The sequence below is a fragment of the Megachile rotundata genome, chromosome 6 (genome assembly GCF_050947335.1).
Source record: "Megachile rotundata isolate GNS110a chromosome 6, iyMegRotu1, whole genome shotgun sequence".
Taxonomy (NCBI): Eukaryota; Metazoa; Arthropoda; class Insecta; order Hymenoptera; family Megachilidae; genus Megachile; species Megachile rotundata.
Genome location: NC_134988.1, coordinates 3,763,508 through 3,779,463, shown reverse-complemented (window position 1 = coordinate 3,779,463; position 15,956 = coordinate 3,763,508). Strand labels below are relative to the sequence as shown.

Below are 15,956 nucleotides of genomic sequence, written 5' to 3'. Positions count from 1 at the left end.
TTTTGTGAGATATCAGAAAAATTATATTCCACAAAATTTTAATATTTCGAACCTATAAAATATTATTAATTAGATTAATTTCATCATCAATCAGGTTATGTATATTTAATCAGCAAAATCGGGTTATATATTATATTTAATTATTTAAAACCTACAAAACATCACACGAGCAAATAAGGTTAATCAATGGACATAGACTAATTAATATATTAAACCAATTTGCAAGGATCATCGTGACTGTTTCCTTTTCGAAAATTTGATTATAAACATATATTTAATTATTTAAAACCTACAACGTGTCACAGAAGCAAATCAGATTATCTGATTAATAAAAACTAATTAATTAGATTAATTTTTAGTCACTTCCATCATGACCACCTTCGTTCTAAAATTTGTTTATACACTTTTCATGTATTTTTTTAATAAAAAATTATTTCTAGAACCGACAAAGGAAAAATATGTTGTACAACACGCTGTTGTTATACGCGTATTTACATACGCCAAAACAGAAACAATTACTGCATATATCAACCGACAGCAAAAGTCTGTATAACAACGTTCATCGTTTTTAATCAAGAGAAATAATTGGAAGCATGTTACGCGAGAACCCGATGTCCTCGCAAAACAACAATTTCATTATCACCAATAACAAGAGCAATGGGGAAAAAGGAAAGATAGAATGAAAGGTTCCAATAACAGAGCCGAAAGCAATTATCCTGCTGTTGCTTATTGGAGAGATCTCCACAGTTTCCCTTTTATCCCCTTTAACCATCCCTTCGTGGTCGAGTATCACATCCCTATTTGGAAAGGTACATTTAAATTTCAGATTTCAATTTCAATTTCACGGATCCAGGAAATTGAAGAAACGAGGGAAGAACGACGCATACACGAGTCGATGCTTTCAAAATTTAAGATTATCCGTTGGACCACCACTCCTGTGGGAGAAACCGGGTTCCAACACGAATACAAATTTAACAGTTTAACTTCTTCTTCTTCCAGGTAACGATGGCGAGAAATTTTTCTTATTTTCAAAAGCAAACATTTGAAAATGGAGGATTTGCAAGTACCTACATAATTATGAATAGAATTTTAAATATTATATTACATTTTAAGCGTGGATTGGAGGATAATATTTTTTGGAATGAGTTAGGATTAGTATCTCTTGGATCGAGCTTCGTTTGGGTGGTTCAGCAGGTTACTAAAAATTGTAAAAGTTTGAAATTAATGTACAATTAGACTGAAAAGTTTATAGATCTTTAAATCTATACATTTTGAAGATTTGAAAATTTGGAAGTTCTCAAATTTAGAATTTTAGTAATTTAGATATGTAACCCTTTGCTATCGCAAAATTTTGTCATTGCAATGTCGCTTGAGAAGGGATATAGAAATTTAGTATATTGAAGTTTAAAAACTGTGTACGCCAATTTAAAAGTTGGGAAATTTAGGAATTTAAAGATTTAGTAATCTGGAGATTTACAAATGCAAAGACAAAAATGTAAAATTAATAAATACCAAAATTTCAAAATTAAGAACACATATAATAAACATGAACACATCCATAATTCACACCCCGTGCGAAAAAATACCCAACACTTAAAAAAAAGTATACGTTTACCGACAGCAATTTGTACCTTTACTAAACTGTCAAGTGGTATAACTTCAAAGATAAAGCAATTCGAATATTTTCACAACCTAATGCGTATATTTCCAATATTTAATAACGTTATCCATTTAAATTCTCCCGATTTTGCTTGCTACCCACCATTCTCGGATCCCATAATCTCGTTTCCACGAAAAGAAATCGCGGTATAATTTCCCGACTGCGGAAATTTATGGCTTACCGAACCGGTGTACCACCGGTTATTTGGAAAATCACGCGCGCTCCTACGTTCAAGAATTTTATGCAAGGGTCGACCGAATAACATGAAAGGGCAGACAGCATGTAGCTTCTCGTGGAAAAATAAGAATAAAATACAGAATTAAATCCTTCGATATTCCTCTTATTGTTAGTATTTGAAAAAATCAAGTTTGAAGATCCTTTGGTATTACGGCAATGTCATCTTCTCTCGAGCGACGTAAACGCATATTGTGCCTGTAAAGGTCGTCTACATAGCACGTGAACGCTATTGGCTTGAAAGAAAAACACGAACAAAATTTTCGATGGAAAGAATTTTACTTTCTCAAATACAAAATCGCTGAAATTGTCCGCGCTGTCGAAAGTATATGCACGTCTAATTACCGAAACACTTTTGGTAATGAAGATTGACTCTTCAGTTCCTTAAATGCATAATTAATTGCTTTTACAAATTGCTCCTCAGTTTCAATCTCTTTGCCGTATACTTCTCCTTTACCGTATTCACATACGTACAAGTCCAAGGGTGTAAGATCTAAGGACCTGGGAGTCTAAATGATCAATTCTCCACGTTCTATCCAATAATCAAAATTATTATTTAAAAATCTTATATTCCGACTAAAGTGTGACGGAACACAGTACTCTAGGTTGCTCGACAGAAAATAATTGTCGTGACAGCACAGGGACGCAGTGAAATTCAAACATGATTTTCATGAAAACAAAGCCAAAAATTAACAAATTTTATTCTATATTTTTTCCAATTTTTCAATAAAGAATTTGGTGGTATCCGCTTTTACGTATTCAGCCGAATACTGCGTACGCGTGCACGCGTGCGCATTATTGCTCCGTTTCCTGATTTGACTCAGCCAGCTCGTTGAAATTCACCGAATCCAGGGCAAATATTTTTCCTGCCGAACCAATTTTCCTTTGTCTACATATAATAATGTAGATACGCTTGAAGAATAAAAGTGTACAAGTTCTTACATTCCGTTTCAGCTTATACACTACTGGTAGAAATTGTGACATCTCAAGGTTGTTAACTAATTTCCTGTTATGAATTACACATTGTCTTATCCCTCTACAATTATCACGTTGATATCAATGCTACGAGGAAAACAGTATACAGGAAGATTCTGCAGTTTTCACAAATAAAATGATTTATTGCTCTGATTGTAGAAAATGCTATTCGATGCACAAGATGTTAGGAAATTATTTCATGATCAAAATTGAATTGCATAATTATAAAAATTGAATGGGGTTGATAAAAATTTATAAGGTTGTCGTTATAAGATGCGTAAGAGTTTGATAAGTTAATAATAGTCAATTTTTAGAATTTAAAAAATTTGTAATTTGAAGTTTTTCTTGCAACCTGCGTTCATTTTTATCGAAATAAATAATTTAAAAAATAATTTTGATAATAGTTTATGAAGCCTTCAATGTACCTTTATCATCCTTGCCCATTACTTCAAATTTCCGATTTTCATAGTCTGAATGATCCTTCTTAGCTTTAACACTAAAACTAGCAAATTGTTCCAAAGTATTTTATTTTAAATTATAAAATTTGTTCAAATACTTTTCTCGCAATTTGTACTGACTTTTATCGAAATAAGAAATTTAAAAAATAACTTTGCAGTTGATAATATTATGGTATGAGCTTACAGTCCAAAAGTTAATAGGGAAAAAGATCAAGTCATTTTATAGTCATATTTCTACTTTATCTTCAATAATATATTCAAATATCGTTGAAATTTGAACGATATTCAAATTATCTGTTCTTATTCGCAGCAGTGTTTGCACACCATAACTTAAAGATCACAGTATTCAAATTTCAAAATGGTCGATCAATCTGTGGATAAAGTATCATTGAAAACATGTAGAGAATACTAACAAACTGAATTTATGAAGGAAACAAAAATTATTCTACAATTCTGGAAATAAAAGTCATCAGTGTTTTGGGGGGGGGGGGGGGGGGGGGGGGGGGAAATCACTAAAAAATCGATTTGAGAACTGTTTTAAGAGAACGAAATAAATCCTTCAATGAGTTAATCGTAATGAAATAGCAATTAATTACTGAAAACAACTTTTGTTGTAATTATTGAAAAAATTGCTTCGTGTATTTACATTCTGTTATATAATTATTTATTATTTTGTGAAAAAATCCGAACTTTTTTCCCATAACGCGATACTGCAGGGGAAAACTAATAGCATTAACCATAACAAAAGCTGATAACAAATAAAGGGAATTTGTCATTTCAGTCAGCAGTGTACGACCCGTTGAAAATAGCTGGGTTAAACATCGCAGAAGAATTTAATAGCTAGATAATAAATTTGTATTCCAGCTACGTTTATCGAGTAAAAGCTTTCGATAGAAAACCGACTTCAAAAGAACACTGAAACGAATAAAATAATAAGATTAATGTAGAATTATCTTTGAATATTATGATCGAGATAATGATATTCTTCGTATTATTGCAAAATAAAAGGCACGCACCTGCGTGAAAATATTTTCGCTCGATATTTTTGAATAATTTTAGGCGAATGAGCGACCGAACGAACGAAAGCTACGGTTTCAGATTAATGTATCGAAAATTGTGTCAATAAAGGAATGCTACAGTTGATTTCGATATTCATAAAAAAAATATCCTCGAGCGTCCTGCTGTTATTGAACTTTTATTCGCGCTATTTAACGCGATACACGTGTCACTGAATTTTTTTTCGAACTAAGCAACAAAGACTTGCTGTCATCAAAACAGAGATTTCATTTATGAATTCCGTACCTTCATGCGTAAAATACGTGCCAGTTCTATTCGTGTCTATCTGATTGCGGTATTGTTATTAATATCTGTCATTGCTCATTGATTTATATCGGTGGTGAATAGAAAAGACATTTTTTAATATGGGAATTTGAAAATTTAGAGAATTGGAAATTAGAAGATATGGAAAAAGAGAAATTTTTGAATCTGGAAATATGGAAATTAGAGAATTTGAAGAATTCGAAATTAAAGGTTCTGAAAAACTGAAATTTTTTTATTCGAAAATTTGGAAGATTGAAAGTTGTATAATTTGATAATTTGCAAAATTTGAATTTCAGAATTTAGAAATTTAGAGAAATCTGAATTTGTGAACTTTTGAATTTATGAATATAGAAACATGGGGATTTACAAGTATAGGGACTGACAAATTTTTGGATTTATAAATTTAGACTTGCGATTAAAAATTTTTGAAATATTTAACTTTGAGAATTTGAAGATTTTTGAAATTTAAAATTTGAGAACTTCAAAATTTGAAAATATTTAAATACAAAAATTTTATAATTTTAGAAATGTGAATATTTTATTTGCAACACTGAAAATTGCAGAAATTTTTGAAATTTTAATATTTAAACATTTGTTACATTCTTTTATCATTTGTAAAAATGTAACATGTTCATTATTTCTATTTTTACATACTAGCTAAAATAAATCCTTTCATTAAAGTATAATAATTTTCCAAATTAGATATCAAATTTTTTCAAACTATAAATACTAATAATAAAAAAATATAAAAAATACAAGTTTAATAATAATTAAACTTATTATAATTTAACCATAATAATAGCAGGTTCGAATATGACCCTACCATACTACCTAAAAGTTAATAAATGTACTAAAGTGTTAGTTAGTATTAATATTCAAATATTACGAAACTAATGTAATTACTCTCCAATATCTTCAATCATAATTATATATTAATGAATTATTAATAAACCATGAAATTTTACAAAGCAGTCGATGATATTGCCAATTAGTCGCTAATAACTTAGTACATAATTGGGGTTTAGTACCAAAGTTCTCTAATGCACCTCTGGAGAGCTGTTTATGGGCAGGATTCCAAATATCAGTTAAAAACATTTGCATAACACAAAGAATTCTTCCTATACAGCTAATACAACAATCTCCACTATAATAATCAATATTAAATGACGAGCAATCAATAACACAATAAAGAGCCACAAGTGCGCTTAACCCCTTCCATTCCCGTACTTTGTCGAGTATCACTTGTGACGTACTCACAGCTCAAATGTGACAAACCTCACTCAAATTTTGAATACTCTTCACCTTGAAATTTATGTTCAACTATAATTTGCAAAATTAAGGATAGCTGAATATAAAATACTCACATTTTAATTCTTTTTATTTTAATATTACAGCTCTGAGTAATTAGTTTTGACTGACGCATCGGATAAATAAATTGTGGGGTTAAGTATTTATAGGATGTCCTACTAAAAATTTCGCTGAATGCATTCACCGATGCATTAATATTTTGTATTTTTGGTTAACGGAATAAAAATGTTTCGAAACAATCCATGACAATGCTTTAAAATACTAGGCTCCAGTTAATCGAACCTAATCGTGCTGTAGTCCAATATTTGTAGATGAACTAACATATTATGTTCTATTCGTAAATATATAAGTGGCAAATTCACAAATTCATTGTACACAAACAAAAAATAGCTGTACTTGTAACTAAGTTATATGTCCATATTCTTAACCAAAATTCTTTATGTTAGTAACAAAGTTTATAAATATATCGACAGTTTATTTCCATTAAACCGTATCAAAAATATAAATGCAATATAAAGTGAAAATCGCATTCGAAGTACGTCAAAACAAGTAAAATAACGAAGTAAACGTTAAGTTTGTTATTTCTATCAAATCGTATCAATAATGAAGAGTAAAAGTTTATCCTTGTAAAGTACAATAATAAATGTTTTTAAGGAATTTATCAGAAACTCTTAAAAGGTTATTTGAAACACCAAGGAAAACTCGAGTCCTTCCTGAAACTTTCAGCAAATTAACAAGATGGCCTATTAAAATTCTCTTTCAATCTTCGGAACTCGTTTCTCGAGCGACTCCAATGAGAAAATAAACGAACAGTCGATCAATTTAGAAAAGTAGGTATACACTTCGTAAAAAATGCAAATCGTATTAAAGTTTCGTCGATTGGTTCAACAATTAGTGGGTTGGCCAACACTGAAAATCCGTTTCCCTTCGAAACCATCGAAATTCTAACGAGCTTTAGTAAGCAAGAATGTTGGCATACTCTGTCAGAGTTCGACGATCACTTGATAAACATCTTTCTCAAACTTCTTGCGTTCAACAGTTGCCGCAGACGGAACGAAAAAGCGGAAAATGAATTCATCGCTAATGCAAGAACAAACGAACAGATGCAATTTGATTAAAGATTCCAGTGTAGTTAATTTTGATGCATCTTACCTGCTTCATTCAAATGTATTTATTCTCAATTAAACTTCTGAATTAACCTGGTACACAAAATTTACCGTTTAAGTGGAATTATTTTTCTCTCAAGCTGGATTAGGTTAGTTTTTAAATGATAATCAAATTTCTCTTCAAAGTTAACCTAATCTAAGTTAATCTAATACATGAATGTATTCTTTAAATTGAATAGTTTGTTTCAAGCTAACATTAGTTCTGAAGCAATTGTAAAATTATTTTTTTCAGGTAACTGATATAAATTTATCGTTTAAACCAAATTAATCTAACCTAATACATAAAATTATTGGTCTTTGGTTGTTTTTGCTTGAAGCTGGATTAAATTAGATTTGAAACGATAATAAAAATTATTATTTTAAAGTAACCTAGCCTAACCTGATCCATGTACCGTTTTATTTAAATTATGATTTCTTCAAAACTTGGTTAAGTTTTAAGGTGATTATTAAGCTACTTTAACCCATTACACTTGGGTCTCAAATTTGGGCAAAGCAAAATAAATTGAAATGGTAAAATTATACCAAGTTAAGTCAAATTAAGTTCAAAATTTGAAAATATATAAATAGAGCTGAGTTATAAACTTAAGCGCTCTACATTATACAATTCTCTAAATCATACAGTTCTTATATAAAAAGTTGTTTTAAATAACGCATACATCAGAAATTATTCAAGATTAACAAATTTCGTGTACCAGCAATGCAAAGTTTAATAAAATTGTTTAATTAAATATACTGTGACAATTTTATTTGCAAATTTGATTGTTTGAATTAACACATAAACTAGAACAAGATTTCAAATCGTACAAAATAACATTCAAAAAGTGACTTTGACATATACCTTCCAGCAAGGCTTTCAGGTATATTTCTGGTGCCAGGCAATTCGATTGGCCTTTCTCTGTCTATCCGCCATTCGATGTAATGATTATTGACAAATTCTCGAGCAATGTTACTGGAATGTTCTCCAGCTGTGTTATGCATAAATCAAATTCTATCGAGTGTCTCTACAGAGAAATATCTTTTAATAATATAGGAATTCCGACAAAATTGATGAACAAATTTCTGACATGGAATATACATAGTTCACTACGTGACTTTGTAAGCGCGGTATATTATAATTTTTGTCTACAATCACAAACAATTTTGCAAATAGCAGCAGAAACTAAGCATACATGCATGTACACCTAAGTCCATGAGTGTAATAACACAAGGTTTATTTCATGCAAAATGATTGTACTTTGAGAATACATAGCCTTGTATTTGTGAAAGAATCATATACAAATTTGAAGACATTTAAAAATTTTCCACAATTAAAAATCTTGCAATTTCAAAGATTTTAACTCTTTGCGGTCGGTGCCGCCACTGTGGCGGCATTTTGAAAGCGTCGCAGAAGTCGGTGTCGCCGCTGTGGCGGCATATCGAAAATGTTTTAGAAGTCGGTGTCGCTGCTGTGGCGGCATGATCACACCTCACAGAAAACAGAAAGCTATTTTCAGCCTCATACGTTATTTTACCATCGAGAAATATATGATAAGTAAATACGAATAAATTTATAACAATGACTCCGAAAAGCTAAATTTGCGTCGACTTGCTGGTATTCCCAGCCGAAAAATCTGCCGACCGCAAAGGGTTAAATTACAAATTTTCAAATTTATAAAAAGAACTGTACAGAAGGATTTTCATTTATAAGGCAATTCCGTTTACTTCACTCCTACAGCTTCAGGGAGGATCAGTGAGATTCCACAGTAATACGAAAAAGATAGGAGAGATATTTCAATCACTTTTTTAAAAATTCTTTGAAATTAAACGATAAAACATAAATTTATTTTGAGGAAAATCAACCTAGATCTGAGAGAAACCTTAACAAACTTTATAATTTAAAATAAGAAACTTATGAAATGATCATTTGGCTTCTGTGGTACTTTTAGTTTCAAAATTTTGAAGTTTGTACATCTGAAAATTTCCAAATTAGAAGGATTGTGAACGTAACAACTTTTGGTCCGCTGGTGTACAGAAAATGACGACGTAGAAAAAGGGTTTCTACCATCGTCCAGTAAAATGTGCAGGCAAAAAATTTGGTTGTTTGTTAAGTACAAAAAATTTCATGTAAATTAACTGCAATAATCAAAAATAATTTTAAGAAAAAAAATACGCCGACTTCGAAATGCACTAAAAAGTATAAAATAATTTCTATTTCCTAATGAAGCAATTTCTATTTCATTCAATCATACAATTACGTAACAGATATGAATGAAACCTATTTATTCGTTAGATAGTATATTAAATACATTTCAACCTTTTCGGAGGCGGCACATAATTAAAAATACCTCAGTAAACGTTGCTGCCAATAACCAGTTGATTGTGGTATGACGTATTGGAAATTAATAAATCCTGAGAAAGAATACGCACCATTATAGATATATCTGGTAATATACGTAAATGTAACGACTGCATCTTCATTTCGCAACGTTTCTGATATAAATGAAATTGAATCGACTTCGTTCGCATGTGGAAGCCATGGATCTAAGAACCTATAAACGGGACCCACGACACGGGAATTATCAAATTTGCGGCAGATAGGCTCCATCTTTACAGAATATGTGGCGATCGAGTCTTTCCGTCGCATACTCTATGAATCTAGATAGACCATAGTTACATTCCATACGCACTAACACTAACACCTACTTCGCGGCGTACTGTCGAGTTATATGTATAGAAAAAAAATAGTTATACAAGCTTTGCCTATGCTCGGCTGTCGAAAGGTTGACATGTTCAAGAAAATCTTTTAATTTTGCGCCGCCTCCGAAAAGGTTGAAATGTATTTAATATACTACCTAACGAGTAAATAGGTTTCATTCATATCTGTTACGTGATTATATGATTGAATGAAATAGAAATTACTTCATTAGGAAATAGAAATTATTTTATACTTTTTAGTGCATTTCGAAGTCGGCGTATTTTTTTTCTTAAAATTATTTTATTTCATTATTGTACACGCGCCATGATCAATAACAGCCGCGTCGAAATATTATGTTACACACATTAATACCAAAGTTTATGCAATCAAAATAGACCTACAGTCAGTGTTAAAAGTATTCGTACAGTAATTAATTTCAACAAAAATGTTGTGAAACGTCATTTATTAACAAAATTTGAACAAATAAAAAATACATACACATTCTTACATAGAATACATAGACATCTAAGAATATGTATGTATTTTTTATTTGTTAAAATTTTGTTAATAAATGACGTTTCACAACATTTTTGTTGAAATTAATTACTGTACGAATACTTTTTACACTGACTGTATATACATAATAGTATATACAAAATAGACTATAAACCTAATTTTAACTCTAACCAAGGAAAATTTGAAATTATATTAAGGAAACTTACGGGCATAATTGCTGCAAATCTTCTTTCTTCGTAGCGAAACTCAAGTCGTTGTTGTTAATCATCTCAAAAGGTCTTCCACACTTGACAAGTCTTTCGTGTCCGCACTCCTGGCTCCGACAACTGCCGAGCACTGAAACAGAAACGCCATAATAATATAGATCGGGAGCAATGGAAACGAACAATGAAGTTTAAACTTGACGATAAGCTGTTCTCCGGATGAATAATGGGAAAGAAACGATGAAACTCTCTTGAAGATATCTCATTGAACAATTCTGAGCATTAAAGCGCTGTTTACGATTTATCGACCGTGCGATGAGAAGAGGAAACTAACGCGTTTATTCGCTACATTATTCTTTATTTAACTTATTGCGGTCGTATATCAATCCTCAGACTCCACATCGTGATATTATTCTGGACATTTGTTATCCTGACTCGACGCTTCGTTGATATAAAACGAATATTTTGACAAGAATTTATTTGAAAAGAATAGGTAGTTAGTCGATACAGAAACAATTTTTGCGATTTAGTAATTAGTAACATTTTATATGCAATAATTTTTGTAACTGAATATTCGTGACTTATCTTTAATGTAACTGATATTCACTCATTTTTTATCCACATCGTAAAGGGTGTAAAACATAACAGCATATTTTTCTTTTTAATCTTCAAACCTTCCTATCTATAAATTTAGTAATTTACAAATGTTTACAACTTTTACTTGCGAGCTTTCAAAATTTCAAATTTTCTGATTCTTATCTTCTAATCTCATAATTTTCCAGTTTCTTAATGTTTACACTTTTATAATTTTCCTATTTTTCTCGTTTGCAGTTTTCTAATTTTTTATTTTCTTAATCTCTAATTTTCTATATTTCCAATAGTGTAATTTTCAAATAAAAAAGTCTTAAATAATAAATCCTCGAATTCACAAATTTGTAAACTTTCATCTGCCACAGATCTATTGCACGGCAATATAACAAGTTGAACAACAACTGCGAGTTTAACTATTCCCCACTACTTTATGTCATTCGGTTCATTATTTAACATTATTTTAAAGCTTGATTAATTGAATTACAACTGTACAAAATATGTAGACACGTATTACTGGAAAAGTTTGTTATTACAAACAGAAGTTTATTTAACCCTTTGCCTTACGATTTAATTTCCAACTGTGCGGGCCAAAAGCGACAATAAGGTCGGTCGCGCGCAGGGACATACACAGCTTAGCTCAGCGTTCGAAACTGTACAAATCGCAAACTTCCTGTGATTTGTATATATACGTGCGCGGTACAATTAACTTTGCAAGATGTTTGATAAATAATTACGATTAGTTGATTATTAAACAAAAAAAAAAAGATTTATTGTTGCAAGTTTCAGAAATGTCTTGTTTATGTTTCGCCCGGTAGACTTACGACGACTCTGAGGCGTCTTATTCATGTTTGGCTCGATAGACTTAGGACGCCTCTGAGGCGTCATTGTAAGCTAAGGGGTTAAAGCTTAAAATTGGGAATTTATATCCCCAAATAAATTTTAAAGTAAAAAAAAATGCGTTATTGTATAAATTAATAATACACATTTTTCAACCAAAGTAATTATTATTCAATTCTTATTAATTCTCTTTCTTTCCAATTCAATGTAGCAATTGAACTAATTACTGAAAAGTTTTCAAAACTATATCGAAATTTGGATGATGCATTCACTAAGATTTATCAAATGAATAAAGTTTATTAGATAACATAAAGATTTTTCTTTAAAGGCAGTACCACGAATTCTGTAAATGTCGTTGTTTTGCTTGCTGTGAAGTTTTAATCTCTTGCGTACACTTCAACCTGTTTTACGACTTTTTAATTAAATATCGTTAATTTAAAGTGTTAATGCAATTCAAAGTACTTTACAAACGAGGTTTAAATAAACCATGGAATTGTTTTTCCATTTGCAAGTACAAACAAGCTAACGCTGAATGAACAGAAAATTTTTAACTCGCAATCGGAGACTTAAAACTGAATAATTTTTTTTTCATTCTTACAAGTTACTAACAAATAAACGTTCGCAAATAACAGAGGAAAGGACACATCGAAATACATAAATGTATAAAACAAAATTTAAATACGACTTCAGTTTTATCTCTAGAACAGTACTTTTATAAAATCACTTTTGTCATCGTTTTCTCAGGAAGTTGTTATTCTTTGGGAGGTAAGACCATCGAGAGAAAAGTCGATCGTAACCTCGCTCAGACACTCGACCCAAATTAATCTGTCTGTCTGCGATCGAATTGATTAACGTATTACCTACTACTGTTAACTGTTTTTGTAAGAAACACGATTTGTTGTTTTGATTTCTATTTGTACGCGGCGCTGTATGCGTGTTTCGGACGCGGGATCGCGCGGGTCGACGATCGACAATAGACAGTCGACATGTAACATGGCGAGAAGAACACGTGGTGTGTATTTCTACGCAGAATAAAGGACGTATTTTGTGATTATTATCTTTATTGTATTAAAATTGCTTGTGTATATTTATTATTCCTGTACGCCACGCGACCTTATAAACAACAGTTTTTCTTACAAGAAGAAATTTCTCAAGTATTATACTGCTTTATAAAACTTAAAAAACTCTGAGCCGTTTGTTTTGAAAGCGAGACAAATTCATTTTTGAAAAAGAAAGAAAATAACGAAAATAATAGAAATATTTTTTGGAACCGAAGTGCAGAGGGTTACAGTGTATACACATTAATTTGGTAAGTTTCGGAAACATTCGGTTGTAGTCGAAAGCATCGAAGTAGAAGACGATGGATTGAAATAACACAGTAAAAAAGCGCATCAATTTTATACGTGAATAGAGAAATCAATATATTATTTAGTACTAATATTATTACTAATCTTTAACTTTTGATATTCGAGTTATAAGTTTTCTTTCGAAGTCGACTTCTTGTAGCTGCCACGTGCTCGCGAACAAAAAACCGGCAACCACGCGTTACGAATATCGCTGACTTTACCCGAGTGACACACGAACATTCCGCCAGAGACATGCAGTCACCACGAATGTTCTAACGATTATTTTCAACAATTATTAATACACTTATTTGTATGAAAGCATATATTTTAAATATGTAAAAAATTATGTATCTGAAAGTAGCGTTTATTTTGCCTCCCCATCATGGATGCACAACAGAAGCGTCTCTCAATTATTTCTATTTTTTAATGAAATCATTCAATAATTAAACTTAATGCGAACGTAATGAAACAAACCATGTTTTGCTACTAGAACAAAGCAGCTGCAACCAAAGACCGTGATAAATCGACGTTTGAGTCCGTTTATCGAACAGTGAAGTAACAGCCTTGGTATGGATGCACTACTGCACGTTCGAGCAATACCAGGTTGATCCACTTGAGCCCCGGTTCGTCTTTTTGCAAGGATTAAAGGAGATTACGTGCGGCCAACACGGCCGCCAAGCTAACGAGAATTTAGCTAACGTTCCATAAACTGGCTGCCAGACGCACCTGCTCGGTTACTTACACGTGTTACATACTTGCAACATGTAATGCTCCTGTTCAAAGATCCTGTGACATCGTAATTTCACTCTTGCTCCAAAATCGAAATTTCATGGTGTACGTAAATATGTGAAATTAAACATAACACAATATTGTAAAATTTAATGCTTTGTTTAATTATATCATGAGTTTTCATTAAATACACTTTTTACTTTAAATTTTATGTTACAGATTTTTACCTAATATACTTTGTTGTGCAAAATAAAGAAAAGTAAATTTTGACATTCTCACAAGTAATGCAAATCAATAATTGATACAGAATCGATGTATGCTCAGAATACAGCCAAGTAGTTTGAGACTAATTGTGTGCGCCTTTATGAAATTTTTATTAGATTCTTTGTATGTATTTCTGATTATAATATAAAAGTATTGTTTATTTAAGTATTGTTTATTATGTAATGACTTATATAATAAAAAAATGTTAATAGCTTAAATATTCTATAAGAGATAACTAAAACTGAACATAAATTATTTTTTTTTTTAATTGAATAAATTAATCAATGAAATTTTATTAAATGAATTAAAATTATAAAAAATAAAATTAATATAAGTGAATTTTGCTGTATATATTAATATATATTCTATAACTGTATGAGTAGTTATAAATGAAATTAAGATTAAGGTGTATGATTAATACATAAAAAAGCTAACAATTATTGTTATAAAAAACAAGAAATATTATTGATAATTTTATTAATCACAAAATTAAAAATTTTTTTATATTTAAAAGAAAATATAAATAAATTGGTGTCGAAGATTGCAATAATCATACAATCAGTATATTATTAGTATGTTATTAACCATAAAAGTATAATAATAAATAAACAATTGAATAAGTAAATAAGTGAAGAAATCAATTGTTCATTCAAAGACTAATTAAATAAAAACAGAGTGCCAATCGTCTCGCTTTGTGAGATTGATCCCCGAATGATCAAACAAAGTTTTCGATAAACCGTTTCGTGTAATTGGAATTTTAATCAAAAATTTGGTAATTCTGAATACCAAACACAGAAAACGCATTTCCTGGATACTTAACGATGACGAATGTGCGTGGTTATTATCACGGTGTAACAACGACGGGTAAAAAACCATTCGTTTAAATTAAGAAAGTTAATTCGGATTTAATGGTGTTTTGTTTGGTTCGCCGGAACAGGTGGACACGTTCTTCTTTCCCTGGCCTTTCGCAATTCCGTCCTTCTTTCTTTACTATTTTCATCACGTATCATGACCCGTGACACTGAACCAAAGCAAAACCGACCTGTATATTACATCCTGATTTTTCTTTTCTTTTTTCCGTGCAGTAAAAACAACTTTGTACAAGGAAGCTGCACAAACCTGTGCGTTAAATTATTTTTTAATCAAAATAACAGAATGGTGATGAATTTTTCATTTCATAAGAAAGGTTCGTTTATTACATTTTATATGGTATTATTCTCGCACGAAAACATTATAATTATTACTAATCTAAGGGTTATTTGTGCAGAATTTGCATATATGTATAACTATTGGTATCATTATTATGTAATTATTTAGCTACTTAAAGTGTATACAGTGTGTCTCAATAAGATCTATATTTAAACATTAAAGCAATATACAAAACAAATATGATGGTTAAGTATTAGATAACACTGATGATGGCCATTTTTTTACGTAGCTGATAATAATATGGAAATAGCCAACAAAATGTCGATTTGATATTCATATTAATAAAATGAAATAAAATAAATTCATAATAAAATAAAATATAAGAAAGTATGTACATTCTATTGGGATATTCTACATACACAAAATGGCGCGCAATTCAAGAACGACATTAACCCTCAACGGTAACTCTTGATCGGAGTAACATACTTGACACGCTGCGACATTGAAGACCCTTGCCATTAAAAAT

General features: G+C 30.8%; 1 protein-coding gene and 1 long non-coding RNA gene across 2 annotated transcripts in view; one reads left to right on the top strand and one right to left on the bottom strand.

Annotated features, from left to right (window-relative positions):
- Positions 1-11,745, bottom strand: part of LOC100882346 (uncharacterized) — a 177,486-nt gene extending 165,741 nt beyond the window's left edge. The window contains exons 1-2 of the mRNA XM_076532829.1: positions 11,670-11,745; positions 10,518-10,647 (exon numbers count right to left, since the gene is read on the bottom strand). Coding sequence (XP_076388944.1) covers positions 10,518-10,647; positions 11,670-11,730 — 191 coding nt within the window. The 5' untranslated portion in view covers positions 11,731-11,745. The remainder of the gene's footprint in view (positions 1-10,517; positions 10,648-11,669) is intronic.
- Positions 11,746-12,898: 1,153 nt separating this feature from the next.
- Positions 12,899-14,416, top strand: LOC143264655 (uncharacterized). The gene is made up of 3 exons (XR_013038516.1): positions 12,899-13,251; positions 13,779-14,122; positions 14,237-14,416. It is a non-coding gene; the product is annotated as an uncharacterized LOC143264655 (long non-coding RNA).
- The last annotated feature ends 1,540 nt before the right edge of the window (positions 14,417-15,956 follow it).